This window comes from Plasmodium falciparum (genome assembly GCF_000002765.6).
Source record: "Plasmodium falciparum 3D7 genome assembly, chromosome: 13".
In the NCBI taxonomy this organism is placed as follows: domain Eukaryota; phylum Apicomplexa; class Aconoidasida; order Haemosporida; family Plasmodiidae; genus Plasmodium; species Plasmodium falciparum.
Window position 1 is genome coordinate 2,738,136 of NC_004331.3, and position 21,483 is coordinate 2,759,618.

The 21,483-nt window shown below is 18.2% G+C and overlaps 5 protein-coding genes across 5 annotated transcripts; 3 read left to right on the plus strand and 2 right to left on the minus strand.

Annotated features, from left to right (window-relative positions):
• Nucleotides 1-1,214: 1,214 nt before the first annotated feature.
• PF3D7_1368900 (conserved protein, unknown function) lies at nucleotides 1,215-2,863 on the plus strand (the record flags this gene model as incomplete). The annotated part of the gene is made up of 3 exons (XM_001350363.1): nucleotides 1,215-1,248; nucleotides 1,360-1,444; nucleotides 1,630-2,863. 3 exons carry the CDS (start codon nucleotides 1,215-1,217, stop codon nucleotides 2,861-2,863), a joined length of 1,353 nt encoding a protein of 450 aa, XP_001350399.1.
• A 1,586-nt stretch (nucleotides 2,864-4,449) lies between these two features.
• Nucleotides 4,450-7,727, plus strand: PF3D7_1369000 (glycosylphosphatidylinositol anchor attachment 1 protein, putative; the record flags this gene model as incomplete). The annotated part of the gene is made up of 5 exons (XM_002809065.1): nucleotides 4,450-4,520; nucleotides 4,693-5,466; nucleotides 5,785-6,823; nucleotides 7,043-7,210; nucleotides 7,392-7,727. The coding sequence occupies 5 exons, from the start codon at nucleotides 4,450-4,452 to the stop codon at nucleotides 7,725-7,727; spliced, it is 2,388 nt and encodes a 795-aa protein (XP_002809111.1).
• A 796-nt stretch (nucleotides 7,728-8,523) lies between these two features.
• PF3D7_1369100 (conserved Plasmodium protein, unknown function) lies at nucleotides 8,524-10,089 on the minus strand (the record flags this gene model as incomplete). Its single annotated transcript, XM_001350365.1, has 1 exon — nucleotides 8,524-10,089. The coding sequence occupies one exon, from the start codon at nucleotides 10,087-10,089 to the stop codon at nucleotides 8,524-8,526; it is 1,566 nt and encodes a 521-aa protein (XP_001350401.1).
• A 1,370-nt stretch (nucleotides 10,090-11,459) lies between these two features.
• On the plus strand, nucleotides 11,460-17,972 carry PF3D7_1369200 (conserved Plasmodium protein, unknown function; the record flags this gene model as incomplete). The annotated part of the gene is made up of 1 exon (XM_002809066.1): nucleotides 11,460-17,972. The coding sequence occupies one exon, from the start codon at nucleotides 11,460-11,462 to the stop codon at nucleotides 17,970-17,972; it is 6,513 nt and encodes a 2,170-aa protein (XP_002809112.1).
• A 421-nt stretch (nucleotides 17,973-18,393) lies between these two features.
• PF3D7_1369300 (conserved Plasmodium protein, unknown function) lies at nucleotides 18,394-19,862 on the minus strand (the record flags this gene model as incomplete). The annotated part of the gene is made up of 2 exons (XM_001350367.1): nucleotides 18,394-18,533; nucleotides 18,740-19,862. 2 exons carry the CDS (start codon nucleotides 19,860-19,862, stop codon nucleotides 18,394-18,396), a joined length of 1,263 nt encoding a protein of 420 aa, XP_001350403.1.
• Nucleotides 19,863-21,483: the final 1,621 nt, after the last annotated feature.

A 21,483-nucleotide genomic window follows, 5' to 3' on the forward strand; every position in this document is an offset into this window, starting at 1 on the left:
TAAATTTTCCTTTTTTATTATTTGTTTTTTATAAATATTATACATGCATAATGATAAAAAAAAATATATTTTTATTTATTGTTTATTTTCCCTTTTAAATTAAAACGTTTTTATTTTAAATTAAAATTTACATTCCATATTTTTGCTTAGTTTAACTTCAAGCAGAACTTAATACTAAAAAAAAAAAAAATAAATCGTGCAATTTTTTAATAGAGATAATGTTATTTTTATTTTTTTTTTAAGAAGTGGTTTATTAAATAAAAAAAAAAAAAAATATATAAATATAAAATATATATATATATATATATATATATATATATTAAATGTATAATATTTTATAGGCATTTCATTTATGTAAAGATCAATATATGTATACTTATCTTTATAATAATATAGGAATTTAAAAATAAAATAAAAAAAGTATTATCTGATTTTTCTTTTAGTGTGTACCGTGGAATGTGATATTTCTTTTTTATTATATTATATAAAAATAAATATTTATATATACATAAATTTTTTTTTCTTCAAATATATATTTGCCCGATTGTGCCTTTAAAATATGACATATATAAAATAATGTACATTTTTAAGAATGCGTATGTATATACATATACAAATATAATTAATATATAAAAATATAAACTAATTTTTACATTTTTATTTATATTAATATATTTTGTAATTATTATATATATATATATATATATATATTTTTATTTTTATTTATATTTCCATTTAAATAATTAAAATAAAATTTGTAAACATAATATATATATATATATATATATATATATATATATATATATAAATATAATAAAATATATATGATATATATTTTTATGGAAGAATAAAAATAAATGTTTATTTATCATATATATATTTACGCTTGTTTTGTTAAATTAATAAATATATGTATATATATATATATATATATATATATATATATATATATATATTTATATATATTAAGCTCAAAGGAAATTAAGTATTTGTGAAAAAATATTAATATATGTAAGTACCTTTATATATTTTTATTATACTCTGAAAATATATGAATATAATATTGTTTTCTTTAGACATAATTCGTTCAATTTTTAAAATATAAATTATCAAAAAATAAAAAAGGTAAACATTTTGGTATCATAATATATATATATATATATATATATATATATATATATTAAAAAATTAAATATAAGATATAAGTAATCCAAATGGCCTTAAATCCAACATTAATTCAGGGAAATGGTAAATGATAAAAAAAAAAAAAAAAAAAAAAAAAAAAAAAAATATACATAGAAATATACCTATATTATATAAACATACAATTTTTTTAATTTTTTATTTTTGATCTCTTAGAATTTTTATTTCCAGCCAACAAAGGATCTGAGGTTACTTATTTAAGAAGGGAAGATGTTAAGTTGAAATTGTATTTGCCTGATCGGTAACAGATAAAATATATTTTTAAAAAAATATAACAAGGATATTATATGTACATATTATATTTCAATACGTGATTGTTTGTTATATATATGTATGTATATTTATATTTTTATTTTGAGGGTAAATTCTTTCATAAATATTTTTATATATACACATGTATACTTAAATTTTTTTTTTTTTTTGTAGAACCATTAAAGAAGATGGTATGATATTTTTAACAAGCTCACGTTTAGTGTTTGTAAAAAACGAGCACAGTAAAACCAATCCAAACTTTGCTGGTGTAGAATTTCCATTAAGTCTTATTGAAAAACCTAAATTTGAACAGCCAGTATTTGGATTAAATTATTTAAGCGGTATAATAAAACCATTAATTGATCATCCAAATAGTTTAAAAAGTGCTTGTAAATGGAATCTTGTATTTTTAAATGGACAATGTAGTAGTTTCCTTAATATATTTTTTAAAGTATTTGAAGCAGCTAAAAAGAATAGACCATTGGTTGGTTTAAATGAATTTAATGAACAGTTTTTTTCAAATAGTAATGCTTATGTTGATCCTAATGATCCAACATTTTTGTATATTAATGAGCCTATTAATGAAAATATTTATACTCCTCAGAATTTATCACAAAATCATTATATACCTCTGGGAAGTTATCCAAATGACAATATGAACCCTAGTAATAATAATATTAATACATGTAATAATAGTGGTAATACTTTAAGACAAGAGGAAAACATTCCAATATATAAAAGACCATTTGTTCCTAAAAATAATAACCCTACTAATATGATGACATATAATAACTCCAACTATGTGAATACATGTGATCACATAAATAACAGAGCAATGGGGAATTATAACCAAAATGTTTTTGTACCTAATAATTATAATAACCCAAATAATAATACTCAAAATTATGATTCTATAAATAATTCCTTAACACATTATAATAATTCTTCTGAAGGAAGAACACTTTATAACAACAATAATACAAATATGGGACATTATAATAATACAAATAATTTTAGAAATTATGACCAAGGAAATAATAGAAATGTCACAGCGCAAATGAATTATCATATGTATAATAATATGTCAAATAATAATATGTCAAATAATAATATTCCAAATAATAATATGCCAAATAATAATGTTCCAAATAATAATATGCCAAATAATAATGTTCCAAATAATAATATGCCAAATAATAATGTGAGTACACTTCATCATAGGATGAATGCTCTACATCCCCAACCAAACAATCATCATTATAATCCGGCATATAATGAACACCTTAATAATTCATATAATCAACAAAATAATAATACTTTATATAATGAACAAAATAATGCCGAACAAAATAGCTCGAATACATACAACTATAACAAAAATTCTGAAACGTATAACAAAAATAATTAAAATATAATTTATAATAATAATATGTTATTAAATTAATATTTGTGATAGTAACTTTATATGACATCTTTTAAAAAAGAAAACGAAAGATATTATGGAATTATATTGTATTCATTAACCTATTATATGAATATATTTATGGAGAGAGTTCCTTTTTTCTCTCTTACAAAAATGGCAAATCAAATGGTAAATACCATTCTAACAATATTTATTGACTTATAAAATATATACCTATCATTTGAATAAATGTGTAGAGTAAAATATATAATCATCATATGATACACCGAATTATATATGTATATATATATATATATATATATATAATGAAATTCTTATATGTATTGATGAATAATATGTATGTACATATGCATTATGATGTATGTGTACTTTTTTATTTAATTATTTGTTTTATTCTGTATGGACAAAAATCAACTTAAATCTTATAAAATTTTTTTTATATAATGTTACTATTACTTTATGTTTTTTTAATTTATATTCTATACATATGAATTAAATATTTCCATATTTTTATTTTCCTATATAATTTTTTTTTTTTTTTTTTTTTGTTGTTGTTAATGTATTTATTATATAATATGTATTTATATATATATATATATATATATATATATGTGTAATGAAAAAAACAAAAAAAATTATTATATTTTCTGAAAATTAAACTTGTAAATTTGCATTATAAGTCTATTTTAATAAATAAAATAAATGAATAAAATAAATAATTTTTGCAATCATTTATTTTCTAATGATATTACAAATGAAAAAAAAAAAAAAAAGGCGTGTTCAAATTTCACAAATAATGAATTTATAGTGTTAGAATATAATTTCAAAGAGAACGAAACAAAAAAAGGAAAAGATACACACCGTAAATTAAAATTTGTTCTTATGATATATATATTATAAATTAATTATATGATAATAATGTATTTTGCAACAGTGTTTTTATTTTTATTTTTATTTTTGTTTTTATTTTTTTAAATACGAGTATTGCGTTAACTACAATTTTAAAAATTAAACATTTATTGTATTGGTTCTTTCACAATTATATATAAATAATTAATTCTCTTTTTTTATAATCAATGAATACACACATATATTTAATTAATTTAATGTATGTGTATTATTTTATAAGATCCTGATCTTATGAGTTCATATATAAAAATATTTGGCCTCATATTTTTCCTCCTACTGCACAGTAGAAAATATATTGTTAACACAAAAATTTTATCGTTAAAAAATAAAATGAAATAAAAATTAGAAAATATAATTATTTATTTATATATAAATCTTCTTTTTTTTTTTTTTTTTTTTTTGGGGTATAAACTAAAAGTAATGTAATTGGAAAAGAATGATTATAATTTGCATAATTAAAAAAAGGGAAAAAAAAATCATATAATATATAATATTATATATTGATATTTAGAAATAACAAAATTAGAAAGAAGTGTATGTCTAGGAACTACATAGGGTAAGATCATACATGTAATATTAAGTGTTTATATTTATTTGTTTGTTCACATTTTATTTAGTTTTTTCCTTTTTTCTTATACTTTAATTGTTTCTTATATAATACGATGGGATTTTCAGAAAATCCCAAATTCTGCCTGCTCATAAATAAGCTTATCAAGAAATCTAAAGTTATAGGGTTAGTAAAGAAAAAAAAAAAAAAACTTAAAAATTATACCCATGGATATAACATATGTATATATATATATATATATATATATATATATATATATATATTATAAAATTTAAAAATTTTATATGCATATAAATAATTTGATATATCTCTTTTTTAATGTTTCATACATTTTTAGCGTTTTCTTATCAATTATTGGTGTGATTTTCTTTTTGGTGTTTAATAAGTTTAATAAGAATGCTGAATTAGACGCTAGGACATTTACCCAATTTGTTGGTAATTCAGTATTGAACAAAAAGAATGAGAAGTTTTATAATGATACAAATTCTTATTTCATGAACTATACATATGAAGGGAAAGAAGATATAATAAAGTTGATATATGATTATATTAGAAAAAATATATTAGTAAATGTAGAGAATGAGATGGTTAAAATAAAATTAACGGATAGAATTGAACAGAATATATTGATAAGTAATGTAGGATGTAAATATTGTAATAATATGGAAAGTTTAGTTGTGGTAATAAATTTTGATTTTAAAGAAAGGAAATATTTTCATAGCGTAATTATCGGTTTAACGTTAATGGAACATTTTTCTAAATGTAACTATATGAGTAAGGATGTGACTTTTTTATTTACCAATAAAGAATTATTATATTCTTTAGGTGTTCAAGAATTTATACAAAAATATTTTTATAATAATACTAATAGAATTGGAAAAAAAATTATTAGATCTTCTACTATTATTGAATTTGATTCTATTTATCCTTCTTATATTAAAATTAATTATGAAGGATTAAATGGTATGTTACCTAATCAAGACTTAATATTATTATTAACAAATGAACTTCATTTTTATTCTATTCCTATTAAAATGGAGCTTACTCATGGTTCCATATTTGATATGGCCCTAGAAAAGAATTATGAAAATGGTCACATATACTTTCTGAGGTACAAAAAAAAATATGAATATATACGTGATGATAATGATGAAATCAGTATTTATATTATGTTATTCACAAAAATATATACATGATATATATACATACGTTTATAAAATAAAACAATATAATATATATGAATACATACATTTGTTTTATACATGTCATTTTTTGTCTTTTTTAAAAGTTTGTATGATACATATAAAATTATACATACATACATAAATAAATACATATATATATATATATATGTATATATATATATATGTTAATTAATTTATTCATTTATTTATTTATTTATACATTTCTTTTGTGTTTATCCCTTTAGAGAGAACATTCCCGCATTTACTGCAACGGGGGGTAGCAAAGTACCCATAAGAAATAAAATGATTAATTTGTTCAACTTAACCAAAGCATTACAAAGTTATTTAAGAAGTCAGAGTAATACACATGAAGGCTTTTGTCATTCTTCAAATTTTTATTTTTTTAATACATTCAGAAGGCATATACCAATAAGTATATATTGTTATAGTGTTTATTTAATATGCGCATATAGCATAATGAAATTATTTAAATCAACGATATTTAGAAGCTACATAAATTTTTTAACAGGTTTCTACACTTATTTGATTACAATATTAATTATTTCCCTACCTATATATTTAATTTCAACAAATAAAAAATTTTATGAGTTGTTGAATTTTGAAGAAAATTATATTCCTTCATGTTATGAATGGCATCCTGATAATTTTGATAAATATATAAAAATTGCAAATATATGGTGGAATGTTTTATTTTTCTCAATTTTTGGTGCATTTTTTTTTAATTTATTTATTTCTTTTTTAGTTAATAAAAAAAGAAAAGTTATACCAAAAAAAAATGATCAAAATGAATCATTTGATGGCTATAAAAAGGTAGAGAAGGTAGAACGAATTTTAATATTAGAAAAAATCAAAGAATTGCAAAATGAAATAATGAAACGAAAAGGTATTACAAATAATCATAATAATATTAAAAATTATAATATTTATACAAATGAAAATATATACAATAATAATATAAATAATATAAATAATAATAATAATATTTATGAAAACTTATATGATAATGGAGAAGTAAAAAAAAACATTCTGGTTAAACCAAAAATTATAAATAGCGATGATGAAGATTTTCTTCTTGAAAAAAAAAATTCCGAATTCATTAAAAAAATAGAAAAACAAATAGAAATATTAGAAGAAAAATTGGAATTTTTAAGTAATGATGAAAATGTAAAATATATTTTTTATAATAATTCTATAGCACCATTTAATACAATGATGATATATATGAATATTTTTTATTTCATATTAGTAGCGCTATTAAGTTCGGTAAGTAACCCTAAAATAAAACCAAAAAAAAAAAAAAAAAAAAAAAATAATAATAAATAAATAAATAAATATTATGGGAAAAAAAAAATATATATATATATATATATATATATATGTATATTTATTTATTTATTTATAATAAATGCTATAATATATATGGAAAATATAATATACATATATATATTTTTATTTTTTTTTTTTATATTCCTTTTTTTTTAGTTATATAATTGGTCCTATTCTGTATTATTTAGCCTGCTATTTGTAATTCCTATATCAATTTTACATAATTTAAAAACAAAACCAGTCAGAATTTTTAAGAAGATTATTCTTTCACTTTTTATTCTTTGTATGTTTATTTATATGTATCCTAATGATAATCATCTTTGGGTAATCTTTTTTAAAAAGAAAAAATGTTTCCTATATTGCTATATTTTTTAAAAATTAAAAATCTTTATGCCTTTTTTATGTATATATATATATATATTATATGTTACTTTAGTAATATGCCATACATGCGTACATACATGTTATATATATATATATATTTTTTTTTTTTTATTTTATTTAGAATATAAGACAGAAGCTAACTAATTTATTTAGGAATAATATATCAAAATGTTGTAAATATTTAGACAAGCACAAAATATTACAAAGCAAATATTTCCCAGAAAGTTTGCAATTTATTTGTTCGAATAGGTTATTTGATTCATTTTACTCAAATAAATATTTTTTGGATAATCTAAATATTAAATTTAGTTATGTCTTGGATATTCAAAATGGATTCTTATTAACTTTATACAATTTAGCAAGAAATCATTTTTGTATTGGTACAGCTACCTATCCTTTAATATGCTTTACCTTATTCCCAATAGTATTTTATATAGTTTTTTTATTTTTTTGTTAATAGGAATTAAATTAATTTATCCAAATATATAAATATATATATATATATATATATATATATATATAAATTATTTTTTACTAATTAATTTTTTTTTCCATCTACATATATATATATATATATATATATATATATATAGAATAATAAAATAAAGAGACTATCAATTATCTTGGATATATTTCCATTGTGCTAATTTATAAATATAAAAGTATAAAGAAATTATTTATATAATACATACCTTATACTGTTTAATAATTTTCTTTATTACAGCAAAAGACATTTGAATTTTTGGTCTTTCAAATATATATATGTATATATTTATACATTTTATCATATACATTAATTATTATTTTTATATTATTTTATTATTATTTATATATTTTTTTTTTTGGTAAAATTACAAATGGGTGTGTAAACAATTATTTTGTTTTCCTCCTATTGTTTATAGAGAAGAAAAAAAAATTTTATTAATTTGAATTAAAAAAAAAAAAATTAAATAAAACATAAAGGATCAAATAAAATTAAATGAAAACATACACTTGTATATAATATTATATATTATATAATGATTTAATAAAAAAAAAATAATAATAAATCTTCTGTCTCTATCTCTTTCTCTCTCTATATATATATATATATATAATATTTAAGATAATTTTTTTTATTATTTTAAAAAAGAAAAAAAATACATATATATTTTTTGACAGTCTATTTTTTTTATTCATTAATATATATATATATATATATATATATTTTTTTTTTTTATCATAGGAATAAATTTTTAGGTTAATTTTTGTTGTTATAATGAATAGTGTATATATATTTTTTTTCTTTTCCTTTTGTCTGTATCATTATCTGAAAAAAATAACATGCCTTTTCTTATTTTAGTTTCCTTTTCTAGTAGTACTTTATTTGAAACAAATAACATTTTTGAATTTATATTATTAACATTAATGATTTGTTTATTTGTTATGTTTTGTTTAATGTCTGATACATTTTCTTTACTAGTAGTGTTTATTATACATGTTGTTTTATCCTTTGATGATTCCTTTGAATGAGGTGATATACCTTGTTCAAGTTTTGTATGTTCATCATGTTTTATATTATTATTATTATTATTATGTATTATATTATTGTCATTTATTAGTTGCTTATCATGAATCATATCTTTCTTATATGTAATATGTTGTTCATATTTTATATCATTATGTATTTTGTTCTGTAAAATATGTTCTTTGGTTTTTTGAACTAGTTGATCTTTTGATGAACATGAAAAGGTTGTACTTGTATTCGTATTTGCATTCGTATTTGTCTTCTTATTTGTATTCGTATTTGTATTCGTATTTGTATTCGTATTTGCATTCGTATTTGTATTCTCTAAATCTTGTAACATTTTTGTATAATTTCTTTTCTTTAATTTATGTAAGAATATAAAATTTTCTTTTTCTGCTTTTTTTAATAATGTATAATATTCTTTTTTTTCTTCATCAACTTTTTTAATATTTTTTTTGAACAATATTATTTGATTTGTTAAAATTTGATTATTATTTTTTAATAATTCTATTTCGCATATAAAAAGTTTTTTTTGCCATTTATAAATTAAATTTTTGTATTGAGTTTGTTTATATAATTTATAGCATTCATCATATTTTAAATTTAGATCTGTAATTTTTTTTAAATAATCATTTAAAAGAGATTGATAACCTTTCATATTTTGTTCGATATAATATCTACATGTTTTTATTTCTTTGATTTGTTGTAAAAGGTCTTTTATTTTTTCGTTAATATTAATATATATTTTATTGAGTATATTGATGTTATTCTGATTAACGTTATTTTGGTTGATGTTATTCTGATTGATGTTATTTTGATTAACGTTATTTTGATTAACGTTATTTTGATTCATGTCATTTTGATTATTATTATTATTATTATTATGTATAATATCTATAACATTTTTATTTTTATCTCTGTTTAAATATTCCTTACATTTTTCATATTCAACTTGTAGACACATATATTCTTTAACTTTGTGATTATAATTTTCTTTTTCTGTATTTAATGAATCATTTAGAAATTCTATTTGTTTTTCTAACTTTTTAATTTTTGTATCATATTCAAACATGGAACTATCAATTTCTTTTTCTTTTTTTAAGTCTATATTTTTTATGATTTCTACATATTTTTTTTTTTCATTCTCAAGTTGTAGATTTTCTAATTTTACTTTATTATATTCTTCCTTTAGAGCTTCTTCGTTTTTTTTTATTGAAACATAATTATCACAAAACTCTTTTAGAAGAATTTTATTTTCTATAAATTTATATAATACTTTTTCTTCATCATTCATGTTGTTTCTTTTTACCATACTTTAAAATGAGCGATATATGTTTTATATCATTTCTTAAAAAAAAGGAGGTAATAGACTTATAAACAAGGATATATATGTGTGTGTACAAATAATAACATATATATGTATATATATATATATATATATATATTATTAAATATTGGTTTATTTTTATTTTTGATTAAACATTTAACATGAGAAATATTTACTTCGTTACATATATATAAAAAAAAAGAAGAAACAACAATAGTTATGGATGTTTTATTTTTTTTTTTTTTTTTTTTCTTTCTTTCATTTTCCTTACCATATATAAAAGTGTAGTTACAAAAAAAAAAATATTTATGTTAATAAGTGTACAATAAATTTTTTTTATAATATTGGAACATGGTTTTTATTTTTTAGAAATTTTATAAATATATATATAAATATAAATATATATATATATATATAATATATATAATATATATAATATATATTTTTTTTTATAAGGACATTTTTTAAAAGGATATATTAAAGGTATATATAAAAATAAAATAATTCCACGTGTATAAAAGGGAATTGTAAACATTATATATATAAATATATATATATAAATATTATATATATATATATATATATATATATATATATGTGAAACATTTATATGTTGTGTTTATATAACAATATGTTTACATTTATTATAATATAAATATTAATATTTTTATATACATATTTCAATAATATTTTATTTTTACAAAAATATAAAAAAATAAACTAAATTCCTTTTTTAGATATTTACTAATATTAAGGTTTTCACAAATTTCTAAATATCACTTTTTATGTTTTAATTAAATTTTTTTTTTTTTTTTTTATAAAAATAATGATTTGTATAAATTTTAATTAAAATGATACATATGAGAAAAAAAATAATCTAATTATACTAAAGTTACCAATTTCTTTCTAAAGAAAAAAAAAAAAATAAGAAAGAAACTCGAAATAACTTTTATTAATAATATTAGAATATTTCTTCTTTTTTTTTTTGTTTTTTTGAAGGATAATGTTATGAATATTTGTGAAAATATATATGGAAATGTATCATTAGGTAAAAAGTATTTTTTTATCTTAAATCTAAAAACTTAATGAAGTTGTTTAAATGTTTGGTCAAGAAAATACGAACATTTTGTGTTTGCCTTATTTTAACATCATATATATATTATATATATATATATAAGTATATTATATATGATATTTTTTTTATTTTATTTCATTTTATTTTATTTTTTGTATCTGTTTAATAATTACCTTTTTTTTAAAAAATAAAAGAAATAATTTTTTTTTCCCTTATTTGAATAATGTAAGAGTTAAAATTTAATAAATTTTAAAAATAAGAAGAAAGGCTTCATAGAATAATGGAAAAAGAATCAAACGAAGAAAAAAAGAAGGAAACCCAGAAAAACGTATTTTATAATTTTAATAATGTAATAGTAGATCAAAATTATGATGTAAATAAAAGAAATTTGAATTTTGTAAATTCTAAAGCTAATGGAGGTGACATGGGATGTTTAAAAACAAATTCGAATATATTTAATAAGTCCAATAAAATGAAAAAAAAAAAAAAAAATAATAATAATATTAATTCTGATAATAATAATGATAATAATAATGATAATGATAATAATTGTAATAGTAATAGTAATATTAATTATTATAACTATAAAATGAGGAACAACCAAAATATGAACACATCATTATCAAATAACAGAAGGAAAAATTATTATAATATGTCCAATATGGGTAATAGTCAAAATAAATATGGAATAAAAAATAAAAGAATCAATAAAAATAAAACAAAATTTGGATCCAATGTTAATTCGAATGTAACACAAAGTATGAATACCTATGAAGGAATAATAAATAATGAAAATGTGGTTACATTAAATAAAGATGATTATAATTCTATGAGAATACCTAATAAGAATAATAAAAAAAATATTAATAATAATATGACTACTTCTTCAATAGGAGATGTTAATAGATATAATAATAATAATAATAATAATAATAATAATAATTGTAATAATAAGGATGAAGGAATTAATTATGACAGTTTAAATAAAAATAAGAAAAACAATATTAATTATGAAAGTCATGTGAAATATTATCAAAATTATAATATAAAACAAACTACAAATAATTATGTAAAACCAATCAATAAATTAAATTTAACGTATACTAATAAATTGTATAAAAATGTAAATAACAAGAATGTTATGAAGAATAATATTAGCACAGAAATGAATAATCCTAATTTTAATGATATTAATAAAAAAAATAAAAATTATTTTCAAAATTCGAATAATTTGAATAAAATCAATCCAATAAATATTACATCGAATATCAACATGAAGAAAAATGTTAATATGTCAATTTCGAATATGTCTAACTCTAATATGTCAAACTCGAATCTGTCAAACTTTAATGTGTCAAACTCTAATGTGTCAAACTCTAATGTGTCAAACTTTAATGTGTCAAACTTTAATGTGTCAAACTTTAATGTGTCAAACTTTAATGTGTCAAACACCCATGAGCCCAATTTCAATATGACATATTCTCATGTGCCCAATATTAACCAGCCACTTATTAAAGACATTTCTCATATAAAAGATCTTTGTAAAAACAATATTGTCCATAAGAAGGTGAACAGTAAAAATAACCGAACAAAGAATTATATGAAAAGGTTACAGAATGTGCCCCTTTATGGAAAAGATAATGATTGTAAAAGAAGAAAAGGTCTATACAACTTAAATAATAAGAACAGTAATTGTAGTGTTAGTAGTTATCTTGATCAGTGTGTTAAGGAAAATTCGTCGTCATCAAAAGAAAAGAATATAAATAATGATAAAAAGAGTAATATGAAATATGATAATAAAAGGATGGAATGTATTGGAAATAATACTTGTGAAGGTTATTTTCATTCAGGTGTATATGATAAAGAACAACATTATTTAAGAGTAATAGAAAGAAAAATAAAAAATATATGTGATATTTTAGAATATATATTATATGTAGATGATAAAGATTGTATGGATTTGTTATATTTCCTTATAATTTCATTAGAACGAATTAAAATGATATTAGGTTGTTTAAAAAATCCATATATGAATTATGATATATTTAGCATTGTATTAAATTTATATTCATGTTTATGTGTGAAGCTATTTTCAGAAAATAATATTTTAGTTATAATGAATTTAAAATGTTTTGTATTAATGTTTGAAATATTGAATTTAATGGATATGCAATCTTTTAATTTGTCATATGTACTTTTTTTATATGTTAATTATTTAAAGAATAATAAAAATGGAATAGATATATTAGAAAAAAAGAACAATATAAAATATAAAAAACAGGTTGTAGAAAATGACAAGAAAATGTATAAAAAATTGTTAAATTCTTTTTTAAATATATTTTCCTATTGTTCCGAAAATACTAATGTTTTAGTTCGTGTTCAAGCAATTAAATCACTTTATTATGTGTTAAGATTTTTATACGATAAAAAGAAATATAATTATAATGGAGAAGACACCATAAAAAAGGAAGATATAAATACTCAATGTAATACATATGATGAAAATTTGAAGCAAGGAACCATATTTCTCTTTGAAGAAAATTTAATTAAAGAATCATTATCGATAAAAAAAGTGAGCATTATAAAAGGATTTGTTAATAGTAGAATGATTTATTTACAAAAATTTAATTCTAATTTTTTTGAAAATAATTTTGATTTGATAGATATGAAAAATAAGAATAATATAAATACGACGAATAATGTGAATAATATGGATAATATGAATAATATAAATAATATAAATAATATAAATACGACGAATAATGTGAATAATATAAATAATGTGAATAATTTGAACAATATTAACAATAGTAATATTACAAGTAATACAAATAATAAGAAGAAATATGACGAAAGTGAAAATAGTTTACATAATATTCTTCTATTAAAAAATTTTGAAACAGTTTTTAATTGTGTACCAAATGATGGTTGGATAACAAACAAAATAGATGATGAAGATGAAAATATGTTATTTTATATTTTACACATTTTTGAATTATTTGTTGAAATATATGAAGATAAAGATATTAATGAAATAATAATAAAAAATATTGTTTTTTTTTTAAATCATACGGATTTAAAAATTTTTAGTATTGTAACACGTATTATTATAAAAATCTCTCAAATTAATCCTATTAATAGAATATTTTTTAATAAATATATATCTGTTTTAATGAAAAATTTTGATAAGGATAGAAGAAGAAATATATTTCTAATGTTATCTTATTGTAAATATGAAAAAAGTGGTATTGAGGTATTATTAGGGATATTAACGAATTTATGTCTTTATGATTTTAATTATAAAACAAATACATATTACCTTGAAGAAGACACTGAAGAGAATGATTTGAATATAGAACAAATAAGAACTTTAAGACGTTTGAAAAATAGAAGATATAAGAAGACCTTAATAAATAGTGATAATATAAAAAATACAAATGTACAAAATGATATAGAAACTTATAGTAATACTTCAGAAGATGAAATTTTTTTAATTGATAAGAAAATATATAATATAGAAGAATGGTATTATATATATCCTATAATTATTATATTATCCTTGAATTATTCTAAATATATACAATCCTTTTTTTTTAATAAATTTAATAAAACTTATATACAGAATTATTATAATATTACTCCATATTTTAATATATTTGATTGGTCTAATAAATTTTGTTATTATCTTTCAAAACATATCTTTACATCCCATATGGAAAAGTCATCATTTTTTATTGAGCAAGGTTTGGATATATTTCACTTATTAGATTCTACATTATTTCATAATGAGTTACAAAATTATAGGAATAGCCATAAGTTATTTTTTTTAGTTCATAAGAGTACATATAATGGTATAGATAATGGAAGGCAAGTAGAATGTGCTAAAAATTTTATGAAGACAGAAAAAAGTTCAAATGATATATCCTTGGATTTACTATTTTATCGAACTTATGCATTTTTAGAATATCCAAATTATGTTAAATTAAATTTAAGTTATAAAGAAAATTGCTATATTTATATATATATGTTATCACTTTTAAATTTCTTTTTTAATAAAGAAATGAATATATTTGAAGAGAATTGTTTTTTCCTTAAACGAAAGATTTGGGAATTATTACATGATCAAACGAATTTAAAAAGTAATAGTTTTTTAGATTATTTAGGTATATTTAAAGATATTAATTTTATTCGTATACATGATACAAAATATCTAACCAAATTATTTGATTTTATTAATTCTAATAATATCACACATTTAAACAGAAAAGACCAAAGTGGTCTTAATAGAAATTGTAAGAATAATGAAATATTATTTAGTAATATTAAATATGATGATGATTTATTATATTCTGATAATTATAAAAAAGAAAGTGAACATAATAGAATGTCATGTGTGGAAGAATTATTATTATCTTTTATTATAAATAAAGAGAATACTAAAAAGTTGAAAAATGTATTGCATTATGATTATCAAGATAAAGGAAATGATAGTATAAATAATAAAAGTGTGAAAAATCATATGAATATATTGGAAAAAAAGAAAATACGAAAGCTTATATATTTTGAAGAATCTTATATGAAATATAATGAAAATATATGTGATATAATAAATCACAATATTATTAGTAAAATATATTATATTTTATATTTAAAAAATTTTTGTTTCGATGAAAAAGGTATGAAAATAATAAATGCAGATACGTTTTTTTCCAATTATTTGTGTAAAGATTTATTAATTGAATTAATATTGGTTCCTATGTTATATAGAAGTAATACAACGATTGAACTGTTTTATACATATCCAATAAAGGATATGATAACAAAATCTTACTTTTCCAATATGTTTACAAAGTACTTTGGGAGAACATCAGCAAATACATGTTCTGTAGGAAAAATAAATAATTGTACTATTATTAATAATGAGAAAGAATTATTTAATGATACCATACATTGTGTATATGACCCTAGTGGCGTAACGAGTCAAAATGATAATATTGATATGAATCAAATTTATAGAATACAAAATGAAGAAAATAAAAGTAGTATTACATCTATTATTGATTTTAATGCAAATTCAAGAGAAGAAAATGGTGTTTTAAGAAATTCGCCAAATGATCGTGCTTTATATAAAAATAAAGTGAGGGATATAAAAATATTAAATAATCAAAAGAATAATGTGTATGGTCTGTTATCAAGCGCTGAGGAAAATATTAAGTATGTTAAACAAGATAGAGAAAGGAATAGAAAAAGTAATTTCCCTACATGTTTAGAAAAAGATTCCTACTTAAAATTTTTAGAGGTGAAAATAAAGATTAAGAATAGTAATATGGGGGATGTTGAGACAATGAATATTATAAACAATATGAAAGAGAAGAAAAAAAAAAACAAGAATAAAAAATATGAAAAAGGTTTCATTGAATATGAAGAAAATATGCAAAATAAATTTGACATATATTTTTATCATAAACGACTTATTAATATAAATCATCAAATAAATAAAAATTTAATAAAAATATATCATTTGTTTTATAGAAATTATTATTGTAACTTAAATATGTCTGAGATCTTACATATTATATTAAATAAAGTATATGAAGAAAATGATGTATTATATAACCAGTTAAAACATTTTGTTTTGAATTTTTCATTTGATTATCATGGTAATGATACAAAGATGAGTTCCAAATCTTTTTATGACATTTTTTATAATAATAAATTAGAAAAAATAAATAAATATTTATCACAAAATAGAAATGGATATGAATATAGTAATTTAATTTTTGAATTACATAAAATAGGTATTAACAAGGATGATCATAAAAAGAAGAGTGTATATTCAATAAATGTTTCTATAAATAAAATCTTGAAACTTATTATAAAATATTTACAAAATGAAGATTATATAAATTATGAAAAGTGTATAAATTTTCCTTATTTATTTTTATCTATACTTCATATAAAAATAAAATTATCTTATGAAATAATATTATATGATTTATTTGATAATGAAGATAATGATTTTAATACATTATTAAAAAAGCTACCAATGTATATCAATTATTTTTTCCACAATTTATATGTATATATTGAATATGAGGATATGTTTATAATAAAAGAAGAAGAGACCAAAAAGGAAAAGGAAAAGAAAAAGAAAAAGAAACATAATTATAATTATCATGAATATGATATATCATACAATAGGAAGAAGCATTTATGTAAAAAAAGGAATATGTTGTTACCATCTCAAAATAATAATAATTTGTTAATGTATAATTTTATGGTTGAAAATATATTATCAGAAGATTATTCTCTTACACATCTAAAAAGCTTAAACAAAACTAAAAAGACCGAAACCAAAAATTCGTTATTTGCAGGTAGAAAAAAAAGTAAGGGGACGAGTCAAAATATCAAAGTTGATTGTGAATTTCATTTAGATGAAAAATATTTAAAAGAAAATATTATTCATAAAAATAAAAAAGAAATAACAAATCAAACAAATAAAGATATGCAACATTTTATAAATAAATCACATAGTATGAAGATATATACAAATGAATGGAACATAACTAGTTGTATGCCATTATGTAGAAGTCAAGATAATAATTCAAATACTTATAGATATATTATAAAAATGGAATGTAAAAAAAATGTGGGAAATAATTTTGATTTTTCTTCTACTCTGCCTATTAAATGTAATATTAATCTATTTTATTATTATATCGAAAATGATATCTTCTATTTTATACCGCTCTCGAAAAGGAAAAATGTGTACCTACATCCACTCCGTCAATAAAGGAGAAATAAATATTAAAAAATTTATATATATATATATATATATATATATATGTATATGTATGTATGTATATATTTTGTTTTTGTGTACATATTGGTAGTTATTTTATTTATTATTATTAAATTTTTTTTTTTTTTTTTTTTTGTTATAATTACAGCCTTTTGTATTAGGGTGATGATTATTATTTTTGCATGAATATGAGCTTTATTTTGTTTCTTGTATTATTTTTATTTTATGGTTTCATTTCATTTTTTTTTTTTTTTTTGTTTTTTTGTTTTTTTGATTGTACAACTATTTTAATTAATTAGATTAGAGACAAAAATAAAAAAACTTATAAAAGTGTCATTAGAGCTTTAATAATTCGGAACAATATATATATATATATATATATATATATATTTACACATTTCTGTTAACATATTTAAAATCTTAATTTGTTTAAGATGTTGTTATTCTTATTTTTCTGAAAATGATTAAAAGTAAAATCGTCACGTGGTGTTTCATTGCAATTATCTTTTGAGGATTCCCAGTTATTTAGGTTATCCATAGAATTTATTAGATCTAATGTATAAATAATATATAAATATAAATATATATATATATATATATATATATATATATATATATATATATATATATAATATAATGATTCGTATATACTATTAAAACATAAAATGTAAATATAAATGGTAGAATAACTATGTAAAATGAGCAATTCATATGTTATATATAATCTAATTAGGTCTTCATTTATTCTTTACTTTTACCTTTAGATATACCATCAATTTGCACATTTGAAATTAGTTGAAACGATTTTACAGTATTATTATCTATATAACTATTTGCAAAATACTTATTATGAATATTTTTTTTATTTTCAAAAAAATTTTTTTTTTGGTCCATGATATTGTCATGTTGATGATTTGAGATTTTTTCTTGTGAATTTTTTTTTTTTTTTTTTTTTTTTTTCTTATGATTCATATGATGTGTATACAGTTTATTATTACTATTATTGTTGTTATTAAGATGGATAGAAGTAAATTTATTATTTTTTTTAGTATATTTGTTCTTTCTATATGTATTACTCTTTGCTTTATTATCATTAGATGGTTGTAAGTTTTTCGGAACATATGTATCTTTTATACTTATGTTATATTCTGAATTATTATAGGAATTAACATTATTATGCATAATAGAAGAGTAATTATTTGAATTATTTTTGAATGTATTAGATATTATTTCTTCAGAGGTTTCATTTGATATATTAAAATTTTTGTTCTGTTGTATTATTTTATTTTGTATTTCTATATTTTCATTCAATGGTGTATTTGTGGATAGGTTATTATTTCTTAAATTTTTGAATATATCTTTAAAATATTGATTAATGTCATTACATAAGACATTTTTAAAATTTTCTATAATTTTATCATTCTGCGATTCTATAATTTTATCATTCTGAGATGCTATAATTTTATTTTTTATTTTTTTTTTTTCAACATTTTGATTCTCTTCTTGGTTTGTAGAATATATTCTGTGTTTAATATTTTTAGGAGGTAAGTAAATATTTTGGTTATTCTTGTTTTTTAAAAACATATTTTCTGATTTACTTTTTTTTAATATAATATCAATATCATCTAATGATTCATTTTCTGATTCTTCTACGTTTTCGTAATTCAATTTTTCTATTTGTTCTACATCTGAACTAATGTCACAATTTTTTTTTGTTTCATAAATTATATTGTTTACAGCTTTTTCTAGAAGATAATTGAAATTTTTTTTTTTTTGTGTGTCTTTTAAAAATAGGTTTAAGTCATCATCATCCGATAAATAATTATACTTTGATGTATGATGGTAATATTTGCTTTTACAAGAAAAGGAGGGACATTTCATTTTTTTCATAAATTAGGTAATGTCGCAGGGGGACATACTAAAATATAAAATAAATATAAAAAAAAAAAAAAAAAAAAAGAAAAAGAAAAATATATATATATATATATATATATATATATGTATATATATGTGTAAATATATGTATTATTTATTTATTTATTTATTTATTTTACTTTTGTATGTTTTGTTTCGTTTTATATTAATAAAAGGAACAAAATTGTACTTAAAAGACAAAGTTATAATAGTATTAATTATACAAGGACAGAGTAATAAGAGATAAATATATATATATATATATATATATTTATTTATTTTTTTATATTTATATTAATAAGAATAAAACAATTAGTATATAAAAATAATAAAAGGTTAAAAATAAGAAATAATCAATAAAAATTTACAAGAAGAATGACTTATTTAAGAGTATGAACACACATCATACACATATAATTTTATAATATTAAATATAGAAGTATGTGTTAAAAAGAGAAAATAATAAATCACCTAGAACAATAACTTAAGCAGCACACGAAATATAATATATATATATATTTAAGTAATATGTATATATATGTGTAGTAAAATCGATGTACGTACACTTCAATTATTTTTTTTTTCATCCTTTTGTATTATATATTTTTTTAAAGTATTTGAAAATTATTATGGGTAAAAATATATATATATATATATTTATATTTATTTATTTATATAGTGCAATAAACACATAAATAGCTTTATTTATGTAGAAGAACCAATATTTCGTTTTTAATGTTTAAAGAAAAACGCCTAAAGTTTTAATTAAAATAAAAAGAAATAAGAAGAGTTATTGTAGTACATTTTTAAATGTAATAAGATGATTCTTAAAAAAAAATATAAAAGAAAACTCATTTAATTTATAATATTATATTAAAAATAAGTATAATTAATATGATAAAAATTATAAAGAAATCAAAGAGTTAGAACTTAAAAATTATAATATTCCATCTAATATTCATATTTTTTATCCTAATTTTATCTTAGCTTTATAGATTTATAAGGTTAAATAATTTCAATATATATATAATATATATAAATATGTATATGAATTAATATAATAAAGAACAAATCTAATATTTTTGATTATTTATCACAAAAAAAAAAATTTTTTATTTTTTATATAATAATATAAAATATGGGAAATATATTTTGTATATATCTTCATGCTTATATGTAGTATTATATTATATATTATATATATATATTATATATATATATATTTATATATTTTGCCATACGTGAATCCGTTTTAATCATATTGAATAAATTTGAATATATTATAATATTTTATATATTTGTATTTTTTTTTTTTTTTTTTTTTAAATTAATATCGGAAAGTTTTATATTTTGGAAATAAAAATATTTAAGATGAAATATTACATAATAATAAATGCTATATATCAAAAAATATCGTAATAAAAATTATATATATATATATATAATTAAATATGTCAAATAAAAAATATAATAATTAAGATGTATACAATTAAATTAATATATTAATGAAATTGATTATGTAATTCTCTTTTCATTAATTTATTAAATATATATAATTCTCCATCATAGGAAATATATATGTGGTCCA